General features: G+C 40.9%; 1 protein-coding gene across 2 annotated transcripts; it reads right to left on the bottom strand.

Moving 5' to 3' along the window:
• Nucleotides 1–2809: 2809 nt before the first annotated feature.
• Nucleotides 2810–22672, bottom strand: tubgcp3 (tubulin, gamma complex associated protein 3). Of its 2 annotated transcripts, none has more exons than XM_022204914.2 (23): nt 22467–22672; nt 21369–21476; nt 20449–20516; nt 20166–20243; nt 19856–20064; nt 18500–18672; nt 18032–18144; nt 16334–16459; nt 16160–16228; nt 15049–15181; nt 14778–14944; nt 13317–13427; nt 13105–13213; nt 11130–11319; nt 10885–11020; nt 9935–10003; nt 9684–9819; nt 8600–8688; nt 8141–8272; nt 7911–8051; nt 7711–7827; nt 7504–7613; nt 2810–5327 (listed from the first exon to the last, which is right to left on the bottom strand). In XM_022204914.2, the coding sequence occupies exons 1-23, from the start codon at nt 22540–22542 to the stop codon at nt 5237–5239; spliced, it is 2751 nt and encodes a 916-aa protein (XP_022060606.2). In that variant the 5' UTR covers nt 22543–22672; the 3' UTR covers nt 2810–5236. The 2 variants fall into 2 exon arrangements, with proteins under 2 accessions (XP_022060606.2, XP_022060604.1); XM_022204912.2 differs by having other exon boundaries at nt 2810–5323; nt 7519–7613.
• Between the last annotated feature and the right edge of the window lie 559 nt (nt 22673–23231).

Below are 23231 nucleotides of genomic sequence, written 5' to 3'. Positions count from 1 at the left end.
CAGAAATGCACTCATCTGTGTCACTATTCTTGGGAGGAAAACACAAAAATGTGGTGAAGTGATGTGCAAAAGCGATCATAAAGTAAAATACCGGATTGTTCATTGTTCTCTTGTCATTTTATGTCTCATTTTTGTCATATTTTGTCTGACTTTTGCTGTTTGTCTAATGCTTTCGTCATTTTGTGTCTCCTTTTTGTGTTTCCGTTTTGTCTCGCTTGTGTTTTTCGTCTTATTTTTGTCATTTTGTGTTTTGCTTTATTGGTTCTGTTTGTTTGTGTCATTTTTGGTCTCATTCGGAATTATTTGTCTCGTTTTTTTTCGTTTGTCCATTTTTTTTGTCATTTTTTGTCAATTTCTTGTCTCTATTCTGTTTTGTTTCATCCCAATTGTCTATTTTTTTGTCATTTTGCATTATATTTTTGTAATATTTTGTCCTTTTTTGTCTGATTTTTTTTTGTCATTTTGATCATAAACTAAAATACTACATCGTTCAGTTCCAGATAGCTGTGACTAAATGTTGTGTTCCTTTGTAGACACTCTGATCTGGAAGTTTTAATGTGTAAAAGATAAACTGAGGCTGAATGTTGTTAAAACTGATTTTTTTTTCCTTCAGAAATTTCAGGATGTTTGTGAGATTTTGTAAAAAGAAAATTCCTTAAATGTGAACATTTTCAGAATGTACTTTTTTGCACTAAAACAAAGGAAACGTGGAGTTGTGGTTATTTATAGGTGTATATATTATGTTTTGATTTTGAGATAAAATTGGTCTGACGGTAGAACCTGAACTGAACTCTGATCTACAGGATTTCTTTTTACTTTATTTGTTCAGGACATACCTGAATTTAACAATATTGTTCAGCTACACTCCAACTGTTCAGGTAAATTGCAAAATAAGAGCTATTTTGATGTCATATGGTGACACCACTTCATAATACTGTTGGGTGCATTTGAAAGCTCCACAGTGCCGTTAAGTGGACATTGGAAAGTGGAATATTTGGTCGACAAACTGCCATGAAAAGTTGCAAAGAGCTTGGAATAAAGTCAGATAAAAACCCTATTTGTGGCATAAAAATGAAACATAAAAGATGAAATGCTCTCCGACAAAAGTGCATTTTAAGACGGGGCCTTAAAAGAGTTCACTGACTCAGCCGGCCTGATTTCCTCGGGGAGATTCTGGAGCTTCAGGACACGACTGCAAACACTCACAAGACAACACGTCTATCCAAAGAAGTATGTACCAGATCAAGAAAGTGCCCAAAGTAAGTCCTTCAAATATATCCTTAAAGGGGTGAAAACACAAGCGATATGATCACGTCTCGTCATTATCAGGGCTATTCTTCAAAATCTTCTCATCAGTACGACAAAACAAGATCCGTCCATGAACCTCTTGACTTGCCAAATCAGTTAATGACATAAAAGCATTTAGCTTCTTGTGATAAAGGCTAAAGGGCACAAATTAACAACCATTTAAATATCAAAAACTGCGGAATTTGACTTGCAGATTACAAAACAGGGTTATTCCAGGATATCCAACTGAACTCATTAAACAAGAGTGCTCTAATTACAACAGTCTGCTCACACTTTCTGCTACGAAGCCAGAGTGTTACTTTCTAACAGACGGCATGTGATTCTTATTTCAGTTGTCAGAAATGATTTGCCATAAAAAAACGTCAAGACTGGACTGCAGAAGAAACTAGAACCTGCTGATGTTTCTTGCATTTTGATTGTATGTGCTTTCTAATTACAGTTTAGTCGGAGCAGCTGCGGATAAATCTATCCAGGTCAGACCAGGCAGTCATTCTGAACCGTGTGAGCCACAGTGGCGCTCTATTTTTCTTGTAAAAAGCAACAAAAAAGGGTTCGACTTACTTTTTCTTCGAAACGCCCAAGGATAATATAAGAAAAACGAACTTTTTTTTCTCTCGACAGACGTCGGAAATGGTCGGAGCCACCCGAATCTTGATCACGCGCCCGGGTCATGACCCGCTCTCGACCAATCACAGAAAAGCATGCTATTTTTACTGCGTGAAATCTCTGAACGGTGTGCCACAAGGCGAGTCATTGAAAAGCGAGAAAAAGGAGGTTTTTGTTGAGTTTATGCTACAGTTGTGAGATATGGTTCATAGTGAGGGTTGAAGAATTGGACATAGGAGGAAAAGAAGGTAGATTGGACATGAAATAAATATTTTTGTGGGTCAAAAAGTTTTGATCATGAACATGTTTCAGGTACAGGTTTTTAAATGACCAAATGCATATATACATGGGGATGTGTCTTCACCCCTGAGTGCCTGTTTTTACGAAAAGAACATTAAATTTGGATCTGAAAGTTTAGCAAAATGATATAGACTCACACTTTGTGATGATATTTATATTCAGGACTTAGACTTAAACATTTCACGTTGCTCAGAGCAGCTGAGGAGGAGTGTAAAAACGATGAAAACAACAACATACATACATACAAGTAGAAATAAAATAGTTAAAATAGAACTGTTTAATTGAGCTTTTTTTTTTTTTTTTTACCTCAAAATGCACCAGAATGCAGGAAAATGACTCCATTTTTTCCGCTATCACTGACAGAAATTTGTAGCTTTTTGTGGCCCATTGTTATTCTTATGAGTGAGCCACAGTGGCTCTTCGTTTCAAATTCCTAGTGCAAGCATAGCCAGGAGAGAAGCGATGCGAGATTGTTCTGGAAAGCTTCACATCATCAATTATTGTGTTGAAGTCGCAGCCAGGAGGTGGCAGTAAGTTCAAGCAACCCAGAGGCAGATCTATGCAGCTGCTGGAGTAAAAAGTCAAAGAGCCTTCATTAAAAACAAAAACATTTTATTAAAGAGGAAGCGGGATGGTTTGCATCCCTATTTTCTATACATTATGTGCTATACAATGTAGAGTACAGAGAAACAGACGGAGCACAGGTGCAGACCCAGGGCCGGTTGGATTTCACTCGTTTCTTTACACACACATGAAGGAAGTCATTGTCAGAAAGCAGTAAAGCGGTCTACGGACCGTACGCAGCACCGATTTGTTTCGCCGACGATAAAAAATTAAATCCGGAGCATCACCACACACGCATTTATGGAAGTGCACGGAGAATCCAGGGCTGATGTTGGAGGATACCTGTTCCTGAAGTCACCGTGGGATGCTGCTGAGGAGGAATACTCTACAAACCTGAAATGTACTGCAGCTTGGTAATGTGCAGGAGGAAACCAGACAAACATCTGAACAGCACTGCTGGAGAACTTTTTAAATGAAAAAAAGCCAACAAAACTACTTGTAGTCTCATTTTTGTGTTGTTGTGTTTAGTTGAATGGGAATTTGAGGGAAGAGGAGGCGCACAAGGTTGTACTTGGGGTAAATCTGGCTTTTTTTTTTTTAGTCTTTAAAACATCTGATCCTCAATTGGAGACCAGATTATGCACAACATTCACGGCTGATTGTATAATTTGATGATTAAAATACAAACAACTTGGTTTCTAACCTCAATGAACATCTCAGTTTTTTTGAAAGAAAACTACAAAAGGGAAATCCAACATGCGACGTCTGAAGCAAAGCAGACCTCACTGCGCAGGTTTGGGTCATAAATGGATTCAAAAATGTTAATTCGCTCATTTATATTCTGATTTGAAAGTATGTGAGGCTTGTGCTGTGGAATTCTAGGAGCTAAATACACCAACAAGAACAAATCTGTAAGTTCTAGCGATCCAGAGCAGAACAGAAATGAGTAAAACTATTAAAGGTTCTATTTCCGTCCTGAAACGATGCTACAGTTCTGAATAAACTCACCTTGAACACCATCTTCAAACCTCACTTAAATAAACTTGTTTTCTTCTTTATAATGTCAGAATAGACTCCTTTTATCAGAAAATAAACCGCTCGAGTTAACATTTAGAACAAATAATCATTTAAACGTGGAAATATTTACACTTTTTTTATAGTTTCTGTGTGTTTATGGAGCGAGAAGAAGTGAGGTTGTTGTGGTTGTGAGGATTGTATTCCTGAACACGATCTCATACAGACATGAAGCTAAGCAGGGAAATGAAGGGAAGAAATGCTTAAATATAAACTAACTAGGGCTGCAACTAACGACGCGTCGACTAATCGTCTGAGCACGATACGTCATCAAAAGCAGAAATGTGCACCCAATGCAACAGAAATCACCATCCGACCGGAGCGTGGAACACGGACGGACATCGGCGCTGTATCGTGCATGTATTATGTATGCATGATGCAGCGCCGATTGCTGTATAGAAAAACACTGACATCCACTCTTACGATAGATCGTGGATGTCCGTCCGTGTTCCGCGCTCCAGTCGGACGGAGATTTCTGTTGCATTGCGCGCTCACTTCCGCTTTTGATGACGTATCGTGCTCAGACGTTGGTCAACGTGTCGTTAGTTGCAGCCCTAAAACTAACCCTTAATGACATTCTTTACATCAGCTGATTCTCCGTTAGGGAGTCGTCTCATGAATCTGATTAAAGAGTAAAGTTTGTGTCTGTATGGTCTTTCTGTGTGTGTGCTGTTTAACTCCACATCTCCTGTATGATTGTGATCAAGCTGACCTAAAAAAACCCTGGATTTTAAGTCGGAGAGTGCAGAGGGACTAGGGTTAGACCGATAAAGCGGTAAACGTTAGCCTTGTGTGTCCAAATTTCGAGAACAAACCTCCAGCAGTGGCAGCTCTCTCTCGAAGAATTGCACCAAAATGGATTTTTAATAACTGCTACAGGTACAAAATTGAAAAAACATCGATATCAAACCCATATATCGGTCGAACCCTAGTGAGAAGATGGAAAAAAAGCCACAGGTGTCGATGTGGAAAGATACACATACATACATACATTTTTGCATAAACTCTATGTACATACATTGGGACTGGATTTTGGCAACCACGCCGAGAAAAAGAGGCTTTGCTTTTCTTTCTTCTCGTTTTAATAAGGCATGCCATGTACGGTGGCCCTGTGTGAGTCGGGGAGCTCAGTCTGACGGCAGCGTTTCTCACCTCCAAAACTCGCTCGCACTTTGCAGGAACCTTGCCGAAGCCGTCCAATCGGGGCGTCCGAAAGTTTATTCCTCAGCCGGCTTCCCTGTGATGTCATCTCTTGGCGACCGTCGCCGCCTGCGATGCCGCGATCGTTCCTCCAAGGCATGACATCATCCCGACGCTTAAAAGTCTGCTATCAGTCTCTGTGATGTCACACCCCCCAGCGCTCCGATGCGAGAAATGTCGTTTGTCAGTAACGTCGCCGTCGTGTCAGATATTTGACATTCGTCGTCCCCGGGTGGCGCCCAGTGAGGCTCGAAGTCTCGGCTCTCGGGCCCTGAAGAGTCAATTACAGCATGGTGTTTAACAAAGATGTGTCAGCGGTTTCTCCACTAAAGAGTCTCTCATTGACACTTACAGCATGTCAGCAACTTCCTAGTGAGAGCAGTTCATTAACCGAAGCTACACTAGACTTGTTTTGGGGGGATTTTCGCTCCTGTCATGTTTTTCCCTCACTGTGAAGTCATTTTTCACAGCAATATAAGGTCCTGAAACTCTGAGGAAACAGTACAAGCACGGATAGATGTAGAGAGCACTTAAAATGCCTTCTTTGCCGTATAAAATTTAACTGAAGACGCTGTACTTCCACACTTTGTGCAAACAGAGTCATGGCTTCACTGCACTTTTCAGGCTGTACAGAACAGTGCAGAAGTTTTTGATTATTACAGAATCTCATTGGAACTACCAAGTGATTTTTGCAAATTATAAGGCAGGTGTGAGATACAGAGATTCTGATAAAAAAATATCACAATTTCACGTTTACATTTGCAGATGAATAGTTAACACTAGTGGAAAGTTTCTTGTGCTTTTCGCAGTTTCTGCCTCATGGAAATGGTGCAATTTGGATAATTTTTTAAAGGACATCATCATTTTCAAACCCCCCAGTGTGTGAGAGAGATCAGAGAGTTAAAGGTCAAGCAAGAATGAAAGACAACAATGAAATTAGACAATTAAAAAAGGTCCTGGAGTGTAGTTTAAACCACGCTGCAATGTTTATCATCATTATGGTGCTTCAGTCTCAGCTGGCTCTTTGCTTCAAAACGAATGCAGTTGCTGAAGTTAGAAACAAATATCAGACTCCAAGTGAAATTGTTCTGCTCACACCGGTAAAAATTAAGCGATGTGTGTGGATTTTAGCATCACTGTTGGCATCAGCATTAAAATGAAACACCAACACTGGCTCAAAATGAAGCCCCACAGGCAGATAATCTACGCTAAAATACTAGAGTTTGCTTATTTTGTCAAGTCAGTGTGCACATTTATATCATGTCTGCACCTGAAAGTGGATCATCACGATATCTGAAAGCAAAACAAAATGCTGATTCCACTAAAGGAGAGACCTGCTGGTGGAAAAATATGTGCACATATCTGTAACTGGAAAGGAGATGGAAAACACTGGTATTCTGTGCATCACCAGTAAAATTCAGTTTGATTACTGGATATCAAACAAATCACATCATGGGAGGATTCAAAGTGACTGAAGACAGCCACTGGATCTGGTCAGCAACAAAGATTTACCGTATTTAAACATTATTTGATTGTTAAGATCACTAATTTCCATGCATTCTGGGGTAAAATAGCTGCTGTTTTTCACATGTTTAGTGACTCTGAAAGCAATAAGTCCGTTTTAGATTATGTCAGCTTTAAAGGGGAACTTTGGTTTTTTTCAACCTGGGGTCTGTTTTCATGTCATTTCATACATGTGAGTGATGGAGAAATGAATTTTCAACATAGCTCCAGTATTTAGCCAGGCAGGCAGCTCAGCTAGCAGCTCGGCTAGCAAAAAGTATGGGGCAACTTGCTCCCCCACGTCAAAGTCCGCCCTAACGTGCTTTTTTCCCCACACTGACCGGCTCGGATAGTCTCAAAGAGTGTCCCATAACATACTAGAGATGAGAAGTGAACGAAAACCTCCACATTACCTGCCGATCGCTCTTTGTTGTGGTCTGTATCCAAATCTCAGGATTTGGATACAGACCACAACAAAACACCGGTTTTGGCACGAGCTCTCGCGCAATTTCGGAACGAGATTTGCGTTCTAGCGTCCTGAGATTTGGATACAGACCACAACAAAGAGCGATCGGCAGGTAATGTGGAGGTTTTCGTTCACTTCTCATCTCTAGTATGTTATGGGACACTCATTGAGACTATCCGAGCCGGTCAGTGTGGGGAAAAAAGCACGTTAGGGCGGACTTTGATGCGGGGGGGCCAGTTGCCCCATACTTTTTGCTAGCTGAGCTGCTAGCTGAGCTGCTAAGCTGCCTGCCTGGCTAAATACTGGAGCTATGTTGAAAATTCATTTCTCCATCACTCACATGTATGAAATGAAATGAAAACAGACCCCAGGTTGAAAAAAACCGAAGTTCCCCTTTAAGAGAAAAGCATAATCATTATTTACTAGATTTCTAAAGACATACAGGGAATGTTTTTATTGGGATCGAGTGTGTCGGATGTGAGCTGTGTGATCCAAACCTGTAGTGCTCGTTGAAGTCCAGTCTGAAGCTGAGGAAGCGCAGACTCTCATCTGAACTGGTCATCAGCAGCACCAGGAACTGCTGGACGATGCTCTGAGAGGAGGAGGAGGAGGAGGAGCACGGGTCAGACAGACACATGGACGAGGTAAATACCTGACATCTGTTCCAGGTGGGTTTGCTTGGGGTGTACCTGGTAGAAGTGGGTGAGGATGCGGAGCTGGGAGCGCATCTTTGGTACGGTTTCCTGAAACTCCTGAACCCTCCTCTTCTCCTCTGCTTCCTGCTCGGCCGTCACTCCCCACTGGCCCTGAATCAGAAGACGTACGTGAATTCAGACAAGCTCCTGCCACTCATTTATCCTCTGTATTCAGCCTCGAAATCCTCTCCTACCTCCTCCTCTCTCTGCTGCTTTTTCTCCTCGTACTGCAGGCGGAGGGTGAGCTCCTCCAGCGCTGAGCGGTAGAGGGAGTCCTGGGCGCTCTGAAACTCGATGATCTGGTCAAATATGGCCCTCAGCTGGTTCAAAAGAGACTGGAGGGACACATGGCCGACAGAGTGGAATAAATGCACATAAGACAGGGGAGAATTACTGTTAAAACAAAGACTCCAGAGTGCGATACCCTGCTGTTGTTGTCGAGCAGGCATCTGGAGATGATGGTGTCCAGGAAGACGTCGTGGGCGGCGATGATGTGGTCGAGGTCCTGAGCCTGCTGCACTTTGTTCCACAGCTCGTCCCAGGAGCACTCCAGCACCTACACACAACGCACAGTTTACGAATCGTGTACGAGGAGGACAGAGCGCTTTTATTAAAAATCAGATATCATAAAGACATAACAGCGGCGTCTTCCTGTCCACAGTCAATACGTTTGTTTTTACCAATTCTTAGAGAAAAAGAAATACTTAAATATTCTCAAATTGCCTAAAAAAAAAAAAACATATAGCTTGAGTGTCTACCCTCTAAGAAGGAGCTTCTGTTGCATTTAACAGACGCAGCAGATTGCCTCCTCCTGTTTTTTGTTTGTTTGTTTTAGCCGATGCTTTACAGCCTGTGCTAATACCAGCCCTGCTAATGGCCTGACCTCAAAGGTGATGTAGTACTGCATTTGGTGGATGAAGTGGACCATCTCGGAGGCCAGGATGTGACACTGGTGCAGCACGCCGGACAGCTCTGGAGGGGAAAACACACGAGGACAGGCGACGTTAACACAGGCAGCAGGACGAATAACGACAAATAAGACGTTTGGTAATGACAAAACAGATCAAAACGGATATTAGAGGTGGGTTTGATGTCATTTCCACATATTATTTAACAGAATTTAACACAGATGTCTCTTTAATTAAAACTTGTGTTAAACAGCCTGATATTTATTGGAACACGTTGCTTTATTTATGAGAATAAAATCGCACTTTTACTGCTTTTGGAGCCCATTTTGTTGTTCCATTTCTGTAGATTGCAGCAATTTTGACATATCAGACATTTGCCAATTTATTCCTCTGAAAAAACAAAAACGAGCAGCAGGTTTGAAATGACGTTATCCTTAAAATTACCACCAAAATCACACAATTTACTCATTCCAGAAACTTGCGGTCTGACTTTTCAACCATAAATAATCTCAGGAAATTTAACCAAATCTGAACTTTAAACTACAATATTTCTACATGTCTGATTAAAAGTTTGCCAAAAAGTGCTTCTATTAAACAGATTATGCAGATAAAACAGACAGAAAAGGTGTGTCCTCGGCACTATTTGAGGGAGCGGTGGACAAGATTGGAAATGTTTGTAGGAAAACACTGGTCGGATGCAGGCAACTGGAAAAATGTTGAAATCCAACTCTCATTTTTTAATTTTCCGTGATTTACAGGATTATAACTGTGTCATACTGCACAGAAAACATGTCTGAGTTCTCTCTCCTTCTAGCCATGGTTGTGCTGCTTCCATAAAGGTGCAGGACTTTATACTGCAATTAAAAAAAATGAGCTCACATCCACAAACTGCTGGAGGTTTAAATCAAACCGCCAGGGCCGTGTTAAATCCAATTAAAGGAATTAAACGTTAAGCAAGCATCCTTAAGAGCAAAATGTGTGGAGAAACAACAACAAACGCTAAAAACTGAAAGCAAAATTAAGCTTCGTTGTAGCTGAGCCGTGTGCTTGTTTACGTACCGGGCATGGTTTTGAGCAGTTTGGCGTTACACATCTGTCCCTTCCAGATGTCAGTCAGTGTGTACTCCATCCTCTTGGCCCTCCACAGGAAGTTAAACACACGCAGGTAGTGGCCCATACACTCCCTTGTAAACACCTAAAACACAACATATTAAATGGACCGTAACACGCATCCAGCTGCATATGAACTGTTTGAAAGAGCCAGTAAGAAACAACAGATTGGGAATCGTATGAGAAAATGTGTGCGTTACCGTAGCAATGGGTCCATCAACATGGTAGTCCAGGCTGAAAACATCCCAACCTGTATCACCAGGAGACACCTGGACAAAACAACAGACAGACAGGGGAGGTCAGTGGAAGTAAAGGACAGATATCTGCACATTTTTCAACTTTTGTATCATGATGATATAAAGCTGTGCAGTATTATCAACGTCCAAGATTCTGTTGTATAAATTAAATGTACGTACAAACAGTGGTGGACGCCCCATACATCTGCATGTATATCACATTAGGAATCACTCTCAGGTCTTCAATTTCTTTTAGTACAATCACAGCCATAATACTAAACAAATTCTAAAAAAAAGGCACTAACAACTTAAAATTGATTGGTTCCATAGAAATAAGAATTTTTGAGTATTCTGTCATTTTGGTAGAATTTAGGTTTGTTCTTGTACACAATAAAACAAAATGAATATCATTTGTTTGAGTCTGTCTAATGCAGCCACACCTTTTGAAACACACAAAAAGATTTTTCCACCAGTATTTCATGACAATATTTGAGACTGTGTGAAATTTTAAGGGTGTACGAAAACTTCTTTCCACCACTATATGTACACTATTATTCAGAAGTTTGGGGTCACTCAGAAAAGTCCTTATATTTTAAAAGAAAAGCATTTTTTTTTCAATGAAGACAACATGAAATTAATCAGAAACATGGTCTAGACATAGTGTGGTAAATGACTGTTCTAGCTGGAAGTGTTTCATGGAATATCTCCATAGGGGTACAGAGGAACATTTCCAGCAACCATCACTCCTGTGTTCTAATGCTACATTGTGTTAGCTAATCGGCTCATTGATGATTAGAAAACCCTTGTGCAGTTATGTTAGCACATGGATAAAAGTGGGAGTTCTCACAGAAAACATGGAATTCCCTGAGTGACCCCAAACATTTGAACAGCAGTGTATATAATTATATAGCTACCTCCAGCAGGCGTACGTCCAGCCTCTTGAGGATCTCTGCGTTGTCGTACTGGGCGTTAGTGGCTCGGACTGCCGTCTCCAAGATACCGGTCAGGTTGTGTTGGTATAAAGTGGTGGCAGGACGCGCTAGCTCAGGTCTGAGAACAAACAATTAGAAAATAAAATCAAACTTCTAACTCAGTGTTCTTTCTAGTAAACCACAGACTTGCACCAAAACAATAAAAGTGTAAAGTCTGCGTGTCTAACTTGAGCAGGTCCATGAGGTGTCTGATGAAGTCTCCCTGGCCCAGCAGCAGGTATCTCCTCATGGCCTGAAGGTGCTCCAGCAGCAGGTAGTTGCGGTTGAGAACGTCCAGCAGGTATTTGCTCGTGTCAAAGTAAGCGGCATCAATTTTCTCCTGAAACGCTCCCTCTAGGTCCGACAGCAGCTCAGCAGCTACGAGACAAACGAAGCTAGCATTATTACGCCGTCAGCTGTGATTATTTGAAAACTGTATGCGGCGTTTAATGCATCTAATGGCTTTATATTAAAGAATTTAATACAGATTTTACACTGAGTTCTTAAAGCATGTACAGGAGTAATTTGAATTAAAATAAAAGCTGCAATGCTATTACACAAAATGAGTACAAAACTAATTCCCAAACAATTATTTGTTATTTTACTTCGACTTTCAAGGTATTTAACCCTGCAAAACCCACTGTTGCAGAAATACAACATCAGTTTATTTTTCTAAATATTATTTCTACTTTATAGATATATATAAATATATTTTGGGTTATTTTTGCTCAATTTCTTCTATATGTGATTTATATATATAATTTTTTTGTTTTTTTCCTATATTTTGGTTTATATATTTTTTTGCTAGCCCGTTGATTTTATTTATTTTTTTGCTATTTTTCCTACATTTGGGTTTATATAATATCTTTTTTTTTGTAAATTTTTTCTATATTTTAGTTCATAATTTTCTGTTTAATTTATTTTTTGCTCATTTTTTCTACATTTGGGTTTATATATCATCATTATTATTTATTTTTTGTTTGTTTTTTGTCATTTTTTTTGATATTTTGGGTCATAATTTTTGTTTAATTTATTTTTGCTCATTTTTCCTACATTTGGGTTTATAGATTATCATTATTATTTATTTTTGTTTGTTTTTTGTCATTTTTTTTCGATATTTTGTGTCATCATTTTTGTTTAATTTATTTTTGCTATTTTTTCCTACATTTGGGTTTATATATTATCATTATTCTTTTTGTTTTGTCATTTTTTTCTATATTTTGGTTCATAATTTCTTGTTTAATTTATTTTTTGCTCATTTTTCCTACATTTGGGTTTAAATATTATCATTATTATTTATTTTTTGTCATTTTTTTCTATATTTTGGGTCATAATTTTTGTTTAATTTATTTTTGCTCATTTTCTTCTATAGCATCATTATTATTATTTATATTTTTATTTTCTTCTATCATTTTTTCTATATTTGGGTATTATAAGGTTAACTAAAATCTTAAAATAGATAAAAAGCAGATATCGCAAAATATTTATTCTAACATTTATTTAGTTTTAAATGCTCCTATGCATGTTTTTGAAACAAGAAAAACAAGGATTTAATGCTTTATTTTTAAATGTTAAATTACATTTTTCGCCTTTTTCTGTGTTAGTTCATTAACTGAAGAAAATGACTGTGTTTCTGACTCTTAGAAAGTGATAACATGTGAATGGACTCAGGGTCAGCTATGATCATATCCTCTTCAGCCCTTCAGCTCAAACAGTAAAAGCATCAGATCAAACTGGTCAGATCAAGTCCGACAGTCTGAATCGATAGAATATGGCTAAGTACACCTCTTTCCTCTCCACAGTCAAAAGAAGAAGGAGGACAAGGCCAGTGAGCGGTAAGAGCATCGATCACTGCCAGTCCACTAGCATGCGTCAATAAAATACTATCAATAGGACAAAAAAAAAAGAGGCTCTCTTTCAGCCAGTGATGTCATTAGTAGGTCTGATTCAATAACAGTGGAAAAAAGCAGCCGCTAAAAACAAAACTAAATTTTATTTCTATGTAAAAGGCCCGTAATGTTGTTACTATTGCTCTTCTGACTTTCAGCATGATGCAGTGAGCTGAATATTGTTTCTACCCAGCATCAAATGTCCCATTACGAGGTGCTACAAAGAAAACAACCCCACGAACATGCAGTGTGACAGACAAACGGAGACTCCTACCATCCTTAGGAGTGTCTGCAGACTTGGACGCTGCTGTGATCTTTCCCGGCGGCGTCCTGTCATGACAAACCTGATGCAGGAAGTTTATGGATTTACCGATCAGCAGAACCTGCAGGGACAAGACAGCGAGTCGTCTTAGCGTCGTTTCGCAGCCGTTTCCCGTCTCGGCTGCGTCCACGAGCAGAAAAATAAAACCGTAACGGCGTGTGCACCTTGCGGGCCTGGTCCATGGTGATGAACGAGGGGATCATCGACTTCCTGAGGGAGTACTTGTCGTGCCACAGACGATCCGTCTTCACGTTGGGATCCGACGCTACAAAGAACTACAAACACACAGAGGTTTCCCCAGCTCGGTTTAGTCGGATCTTAACAATCTGATCAGGCACTTTCACTGTAGTTCTGGATATAATACACTCTAACGGAACCTCACAGTGTCTTAGAATGAATGGGAGTCTAATGTAGCTTTTGACAAGAATGAAGTTAAAGGTCAAACAGCGAACAAGCAGCTCGCTGACAGAGGTTTTCATCCTTTGTCACATTCACTTAGACGCTCCTTTTATTTCAGAGAGCAGCACAGCGGCATCAGCTGGCTTTCTAATGGGACTGCTGAAGGATGTGTACGCCGTCTGCTGATCATTTCCAACTGTCGGGGTCACTTTGAAGCCATCTCTATGAAGCCGTGTCCCAGAAGCCTACATTTTGTGTTTGAAAAATCAGTGTTAATATACCAACAAGCAGATATTTTACACTGTCTGGTTCATAGGACTGGTTATCTTAGTAATAAGGGCACTGGTAGAACCACAACTCAGAGCAGCAGCAGCGGTTTTTAGGTGCAACATGACAAATATGTGCAAAGTTTTGTACATGGCTTGCGAAAACATCATTATGATACAGATAAATGATTATATTCTAACTGCTTTATTTACATTTTAAATAGTGCCACAAAAGAAGGGCAAATATCACATTTACTAACAAGAATAAAGTTCCAGATTTTTAAATGTGGAAGAAAACGTGTTCTCCTAACACACAAATATATGACAACATGGCCACATCATGCTGTGTTGTTTTGCAGCCAGTAGCATCACGTGTATTTAGGCCTTTGAGAGCCAAAACTACAGCTTTAAATGGACTGTACATGTGATCTCCTGGGTAGTTTTGCTGCTAAAAGGTGCCATAATTTCTTAAACACAGCTATTAAAAGTAAAGTCCGGCGCTAAGTAATGGTAAATGCGGGAAACAGAAGCAGTGTTTGTGTGAGGGGAAACAGAAAGAGGGGAAGGGCACGGAGAAGTAAAGGAGACACATCCATCACTGTGGTTTCCATTACACTCCTCTCATCAGTTCTCATTTAAGAGGCTGTCCCAGCTCGCCTCTCTTTCTTCATTTCTGTCGCTCTCCCCTCCCTCCACTTCTCAGTAATGTTCCCTCTCATTGGGGTCAAACATCAGAGCAGCTGAAGAGCTCCAGAACTGAGCTGTAAATTTTCTGTAAAAGCACCTCGGGGAGGCCGGCGTTCGGCTCGCTCATTAAGCTCTGGATGCGCCGCGTTACATCCCGGCTGATTATAATCACAGCTTTTGATTATCGCCGAAACCACACCGGCGTCTGAAGTGTGCGAGACGAGTTCTACTGAAGGAACGGACACACAGAAAAGATCAGAAGGCAGCGTGTACCTCGTGGTAGGTATCTTCCAGCTCCCCGTCGTAGATCCACCTGTAGAGGAAGTTGAGGATGGGGTTCGACACCAGGCTGAGGATGTGCTGAACCAGCGCTCTCATCTGTGGGTCTCCAGTTTTCCCGTAGGCGTGGACCGCCGAAGCCAGCTCGCCTCCCTTACGACCTGAACGACACAGAGCAGGGACATTCGCTCACACCTGATGCTCAAATGCAGCTCTCAGTGCGTCCAGTTTTAACCCTCCTCACGCTCACGCACACCCAGCCCACCTTGGCAGTAGTCGACGAGGGCGGCCAGCGTTTTGAGTCGGACTTTGGGGTCGTACATCCAGACCAGCAGCCTCCTGAGAGTCAAACTGCTTTCTGAGCACATGTTCACACCCTGGTCATCCTCCACCTGCAGCTACAACACATAAACAAACACACAGATCAGCAATAAACAACGCATTTGTTCAGTCCAAAGCCCTGTTCACATGGGATCAGTATTACCTCGGGACCAGTGGTGATTTGTAAGAACTGCAGAGGATGTCAGTGATCTTAATCCCGTAGAGATGCGCCATGTCTATAATTTGTTAAGTAAAAATTCCACCACAAATTGCCGACCCCGTTTCGCCAAACACCGACATCCTGTGATGACACCAGTCCCGTGCAAATCTACATCTCAGTGATTGGGGCGCATTTTAGTTGTTTACTTTTTTATTGTGCACCTTTTTCCACCTCTGTCCTGGTTGAATTATGGAGGCTGAGGTGGAAATTATTAACGGCATTTTAGGTGCAAATGCAGGAGTAAAACTACACACAACAGACCACTCGCAGAAACGGCACAATCGGATCAACAGGAAGAGGGAAATTTAGGAGGATACTGAGACGGATGACATGCGTAGGAATATCTTTCAACAGGCTGAACACAAACACCCTGAAGGCCCGTTATCCTGACAACGCCGCCCACTGTTCTCAAGTCACGATGCTGCTTCGACATGTTTACCGTTGCCGTGACGACTACATGTCACGTTAAAAGCGGATGTTGCGGCGTGCACAGATCTGACATCATGTCCGGGCCGCAATGTCGGTAAATTAGCAAATGCACTGCAAGAAACACAGACGTGGGGGGGGGTAATTCACAAATTACCAGAGATCCCCAGGTCATACCGATCCCATGTGAAAAGGGCAAAAGTAAAATATTTCCAAATTTCTTTCATTTAATATGAAATAACTGGGACTTATCACACATTTTCTTGAGGATGATGGTCAGAAAACAGCTACATTTCTTCAACACAGCTGTGGCACTTCCAAGAGAGGAAGCGTGTTTTTGTGCAGCAGAATCATTTTATGACATCGACCTCTGAACGTTTTTGGTCTCAGTTAGCCTTAACCTGACTACCTGTGAGTGGAGCACAGAGAGCAGCCTGTAGTACTCCTTCAGCTCCTGGTGAAGCGAGGCACAGAAACTCTGAGGAGAGACGAGGACACGGAGCGGCAACATGAGCGGAGGTTTAGGTGCAAAGAAAATACATCCAGGTAGAACGGTTAATCCACGTGGCAGACGCAGGCTCACCTGTCCGACCAATCCAAAGGCCCGGTCCAGGCTCCTGGCATCGGTGTACTTCCTGACTTTGTTGTGGAGCCAGCCCAGCTCGGCCAGTCGGCTGCTGGTGTCTCTGAGGGACTTGCACAGCACCACCTAGTGAGGGAGAGGACACATAGCAACACATAAAGACATGAAACGGATGCAGATACACGACAAACAAACCTCCAGAACGGGGTCCAATCCGGCCCCTCGAGATGACTTTTTAAAGTGGAAAAATTACAGACAAGACATTAACTGCAGATTGTAAATTTGTAAAACTATAAATTAAAAATAATTTCTAGACCATGACAAGTTGTTTGGATCATAAAGTAAAATACTAGATTGTTCATTACGATTTTGTGTCTCATTTTTGTAATGTTTTTGTCTTTTTTGTCTTATTTTTGTTGTTTGTCTCATTTTTTTGTCATTTTGCTTCTCGTTTTTGTCGTTTAGTGTCTCATTTTTGTAATGTTTTTGTCTATTATTGTCTGATTTTTGTTGTTTGTCATTTTGCTTGTCGTTTGTCGTTTTGTGTCTCATTTTTGTAATTTTTGCCTTACTTTTTGTCGGTTTTTTTGTCTGATTTTTGTTGTTTGTCTCATGTTTTTGTCATTTTGTTCCTTGTTTTTGTCGTTTTACGTCTCATTTTTGTAATGTTTGTCTTTTTTGTCTGATTTTTGTCTCATGTTTTTGTCATTTTGTTCCTCGTTTTTGTCGTTTTGTGTCTCATTTTTGCAATTTTTTGGTCTTTTTTTGTCTGTTTTTTGTTGTTTGTCTCATGTTTTTGTCATTTTGTTCCTTGCTTTTGTCGTTTTGTGTCTCATTTTTTGTAATATTTTGGTCTTTTTTTGTCTGTTTTTTTTTGTTGGCTCATGTTTTTGTCATTTTGTGTCTCATTTTTGTAATTTTTGCCTTATTTTTTTGTCCGATTTTCGCCGTTTTGATCATAAACTAAAACGCAGAATATCACTCAGTTCCAGATACCTGTGACTAAATGTTTTGAGCGTGTTTGCAGACACTCTGATCTGGAAGTTGTAACGTGGAAACGATAAACTGAGGCATAATGTTGCTGAAATTCAACAAGAGGCATTATGGTTCAGATTTTAACTACACTTCCATCAAGTCTCATCTGTAATGCACCTCCTTTAAAAATCTGAGTGACATCAGAGGGATTACTGGAATTTAAATAATGTTCTTACTAGAGCTGGCCTCACATTGGCTTTCCAGTCCGAGGAGAGTTCACATTTGAGGAAGCATTAAATTTTCATGCGTTTAACAAAACCTTTTATCCACGGAGCTTCACAGAGATGTTAAGTGGTCAAAGAAGAAGCAGCTAAAATATCTCCCTCCTTGACTAATGCATTCTCTGTGGCTCCTTCTCCTTCAGGACAGTGTCAGCAGACTGACCACAGGTCTATGTTTAGTGCCACTAAGAGAACGTGGGACAAGTTTTATCTACGGCCCTCCTATCGATGATACGACACACGGGGAGGTAAAAGAAATTGACAGGACGGACAACAGAGAAGAGAAAGTGGAGGTCGATGCGGCTTGGAGCCAAAAAGCTTGATATTGATCCTTTAAAGTCCAATCAAAAACAGCCTTGGTATCATCATATCATCTACTCTGGACGACTTTACTTCTGCCCGATATGAAAAATCCTTCCAACACTCGATGCCGTTCAGGTACCTTGCTGTCTATTTTGTAGCAGTTGTCCTGGGCGTTCATCTTGATGAACTTGCCATCTATTCCCTGGAAGACGTAGAGGATGTCACGCACCAGCGCCGCCTCGCTCACCTCACCTGCACCAGCAGAGGACGAGAACACGGAGAATCCATCAGAGAAACGGTCTGTGATCTCAGTTTGGAAGGAAAAAAACTGAATCAGAGCCAGTATTTCTCAGAGAAATAGACAAAAACAAACCAAAAGAGAGACATTGGAGAACAGAGGAAGCTGCTTAAAGTCAGCGTACAAAGAGCTTTATGATGGGGATAAAAGCAAAAAGGTGTGCTCAGAGTCTCAGCTGTGCACTACAATGAATGCAGCATTTTATGCATTTATCTCATCATGTCTATTATGAATGGTAAGAGCACCTTTATAGCAAATCCGATAAACACAACTCATCTCTTTCATCTCGTTTCTTTATGCGTCACTCACCGGCTGCATCTCCGTCTCGTCGAGGACGGATCACTCTGGCGGCCGGAACCGGAGGCCCGAGCGGCGGTCGAGCGGTGGGCGGAGCCAGAGCAGAGGAAGGGGAGGAGCTTACAGGGAGCGCCCACGCTAACCGTGAGCCCAGAGGCTGAGCGGCTGCAGACTGAGGAGGTTGACTAAAACGAAAACACAACAACTGTTAATATATGCGTTTAAAATAAGCTGTGACGAGTGTATTGTCCTTAAATTAGCATCTGGAAATCACATGGCTGATGCTTTTGTCATTTTTTTTGTCTTTTTTATTTTTTTTCATTTGGCGTTTGTGCATTTTTTTGTTACTTTGTAACTTTTTTGTCAAATTTTTGTCTCTTTTTTGTTGTTTCATGTCATTTGTCTCATTTTTTGTCATTTTGCGTCTCATTTTAGTCATTATGTGTCGCATTTTTGTAATATTTTTTGTCTTGTTTTTGTTGTTTTTCGTCTTGCTTGTCATTTGTCTCACGTTTTTGTCATTTTGTTTCTCTTTCTTGTCGTTTTGTGCTTCGTTTTTTTCTCGCTCGTGTTTATAGTTTTATTTTCGCATTTTGTGTTTTGCTTTATTCACCTTTTTGTTTATCATTTTGTTTCACGCTTTTGTCATTTTTTTTGTGTCGTCTGTCCATTTTTTGTCGCCTAGGACAAAAGAAACAACAAAGAAGTTTGTTTCAGTCAAGCCCAAGATGCACTTCTTGACTTTTCTAAGTAGTAATATAACAGGTTTAACGATAAAAATGTGATAAAACGAAATAAAACCAACAGTACAAGTTAACAGCGGCTTCCCTGATCAACACAACCACATTTCCATCATCACAGCTCTCAGCAACACTTTAAAAATTCCCATTTTGTGCTGCGTGTTGTCCAAAGTGTAAATTCTAACTTAATTCCATGACAACCGTTTCGTGTTTTCCAGTGAGGAGTTGCCCTTCCACGACTCCGTGGTGAGCCCCGGCATCTCCATGGTCATTTATAACCGAAGGAGCCCTGCATTATTAACGAGGATAAATGGAATTAAATGGCCTTCTGATGCGCCATAAAGCAGCGTTATAGGAGGTCAGCGCTGAGAGGAAAGCTGTTAATTGATGCTTCTTGTGTCTGGCGCGGTGCTTTTCGGAACATCAGATTAATAACGCTGCTCTCCCCGGGTGAACGAGCTTAAGATGTAAAAAGGAAATCTGTTCACACTGTCAGAGAGACGCTGATTGATTTAGTGCGGGTTTGGCAAGTGCATTTGGACCTTAATGAAGTCTACCCACAAAGATCACTTAAACTACATGCAAACTGTGTCTTAACGAGCGCCTGAGTTCACATGAAACTACTCACCCGGACAGCAGCGACTGTGGCGTCGGCGTGGGTCCGTTCAGTGTGTAGACTCCAAGGCTGGAAATCCCGCTGGTCCCCACGCTGGCGGAGAGGCCGGCGCTCCTCTCGGCGTAGCCCAGGGCCAGGCTCTGAGGACGGGTGCAGTAGAACGGGGTGGAGTGGGCGTCCCTGGGGAGGGCCTGGGCGAACAGAGCCCCATAGTTTCCAACCTGAGGGGGATTGAAGGCAGCGAGAATAATAATAGGAAAGAAAATCAACTAAACTAAAAAAAGCAGAGGCAAAATGTTTTGAGACGTCGTGTGTGTCTCACCCTGCTGGACGGTTTGCGGGGGTCTTCAGAAAGGCTCAGCAGCAGGTAGAGAACAGACCAGCGATGCTTCAGAACACCCTGGAAAACAGCAGAAATTAAAATATAAGACAACATCCCGAGACCATAATGTGTTGAAATATGCACTAACCTTAAATATAAACTAATATGAGCAACGTTTCCCCTTAATCTGACCCCAGTGAAGCTAGCGTATGTGCTATATCCTGACTCAAGCAGGAACATTTATCCGTCATACTGTCGGTTGAGTACAAAAAGAAAGACCAACCTGTGTCTGAAGTTTTCTGTGCAGCTCGGAGAACAGAGCAGCATCAGCTTCTCTCCTCTGCTTCAACACTGCAACAGCATTCACACAAACTCTGTTAGCTGCTCATTAAAAACATTTCAAAGCTGGAAATGCTCCTGTTCTACCTGCATTTGGGATCTGAAACCACAGAGCCAGAAAATGAATTACTTCTTCTGCCAGAACGCAGAGTTGGCTATAAATAAGAAAAGCATTCGTATCAACGAGGGCGTCATAATTTTAATGACTTATTTCGGCATATTTTATGAACTTCTGAAACCTAAAGCAACCCCAGGAATCCCCGTCCACATTTGAAAAGAAAAAGGCACGACGGAACTGTAGCTTTGAAGCAAACATAAAACGAGCTTTTGGTTCAGTAGAGCTGCATGACAAATAGTATTCCTGCAGCTGTTGTGTTTTTGTTACTGGATTAAATGAGCTAATATGCTCATATGACTCAAGGTAAACATATTTAAATGGCTGACTTAATCACATTAAGAATTAATGCAGAAAGCCAGTCATTGCTTTAACGGCAACTCGAAGAAAAAACAAAGCTCCTGTCAGCCAACCTGAGGAAATGGGATAATATAAATATTCTGTACAGTAAGTGTTGTGCTATTTTTGTTTTATTGTCTGCATCATAGGTTGGATCAATATTTTCCCACTAATGGTGCTACCTTGGTTACTCTACAAGTCAACGGGGATTTGATGGTGCAATAAAGATTTTCAGCGTCTTTGTGGAGCGGCTTCAGCTCACAAACTAATGTGCACACATAAAAGAATACCCGAGTGCAACAGAGACAGACACAAAACTAGTTCCTCACTTCTGTCACAGCAGTCCTGTAACCTACAGCTATGAATTTGTGATCACAAAGGGGTTTATTATCAGTCCAAATACCACTTACACTCTTTCTTGATCTTCTCCGACACCAGGAACTCGTCTCGTTCGATTGTGGGAGCATAGTTACTGCCAATGACTCGCACCGCATACTGGAACTGATGGGCGACTTCAGCTGCAAAAACAAATGTCAAGTGATCACAGAAAATAGGCAGCACTTCATGGGACTGTAGGAATGACCAACAGTAGGGATCAGGAGATGCTACCTCCCATTTATTTTAATACTAATTTTTAAATAGTTGCACAGGCACAATATCACACCTCTGAGCTTATATACTAGGATACAGGTGTATATTAGAAAATAATGCTAATTAATGGGATTCAGTTTGGGTGAATGACACTTTGTGAAGAATCCAGTCATGCCTAACTGCAAAGGTTTGATGCATTTGATCACAGGACTGATATTTATCTACCTGAGCTCAATATGCTAATCCTTATCTGAGATGTCAGCAGGGGCCTGCAGCTAGCACTAGGGATCCAATAGTCATGCAAACACTACACTGATCAGCGAGAGAGCTAAGCGGCTAGCAAGCTCATAGGTGGATAAAATGAACGGCTGTCCTCTTTATAAAACCAGAGATAACGGTCTACAACAGTGGCAGCTGTTAACAGAGAGGTGCAGCATCTTTAGCTGCGTTCATGGAGCCCACAGCTAAAGTGGTAGCTACCAAAATCAGTCAATTTATTCTTAATCGGTTGATGTGGCGTATAAGAGAGGGCTTGTTTAACGGTAAAGAAACAAATAATATGCAATCTTCAGTTTGGCGTATGTCCTAAAGACGAAGGGGCGGGTATTTAAGTAGAACTTCAACCTTTTACTCCAATACTCCGCCACGAAACCACATCGGGTTAACCGACGCACGCCGTTAAAATCGTTGAATAATTCATGAAATTACACCTTCCCGGTGATAAATCTGTCAGCCGAATTAACCAGTCGACGTTAAGGATTCACACGATGTTTGTAATTTTTGTATGGAATATGTATGTTCCGCAATAGGCAACGCAATCACAAAAATAGGTTTTTTTTTTAATGAGGTTCGTTGTGACATTCCCCGAATAGCCAGTATTGCACTAGCGCGGAGCATGCTAACGCTAAGTGATGTACCTTCGCTTTTCCCCGTGATTCTACAGCAGAGGCTCTGGAGGAGGACGTTGGGTGATTTCTGATCCAGAGTTGCCATGGTGTCCGCGGCAAACGTTTCGTGTGTTGCCTAATAATTGAATAAATGCGACTGAGTAATATGAACTAGCTCCAGCCTCCCACTACGAACAACGCCATTTTGACAGGCTACGTCAAGCAAGCAGGACGCAGCAGGTGTTACGACTATACTTATTTCAAAATAAAAGCATAGAGTTTCACAATAGATAGACGGTTAAAGCTAAATAATTTCAACAAAATAAGGGAGTCGAAAGAGAGAAACCCTGGCTAACCGAATTAATCACTTTTTAAAAAAAAAAATTATCATGAACTATTTAAAAAAAAGAGTGTTAAACAGTTGATTTTGACAATAAAAGCAACATCAATTGATTACAATTATTCTTAATAATAGCTTATTTTGTATACAATAGCAGAATAACTCTTTTTAGTATTTTTCTTCGTCTTGGTTTTGCCTATTTTATCATTTATTTTGTTTGTTTCTGCTACCGCTTATTTTAGACAATCACTGGTTTGACTTTGCTACTTTAGACTATTAAAACTACAGCCTTTTTATTTCTTGAAAAAACACTGGTGGATTATATCTGTTTTTTGTTGTTGCTGTTTCTGTTGTTGTTCTAAATCCTTTTTATTAAAAGTGTAACTATTGCCTATGTAAAATTAGGCATGTTTTTGTATAATCTAAGTTTGAAAGTGTTGTTGCCATCCAGAAAA

Source organism: Acanthochromis polyacanthus, chromosome 22, assembly GCF_021347895.1.
Source record: "Acanthochromis polyacanthus isolate Apoly-LR-REF ecotype Palm Island chromosome 22, KAUST_Apoly_ChrSc, whole genome shotgun sequence".
Taxonomy (NCBI): Eukaryota; Metazoa; Chordata; class Actinopteri; family Pomacentridae; genus Acanthochromis; species Acanthochromis polyacanthus.
The sequence above is the reverse complement of the archived record's forward strand: the minus strand, read 5'-3'. Positions and strand labels throughout refer to the sequence as shown.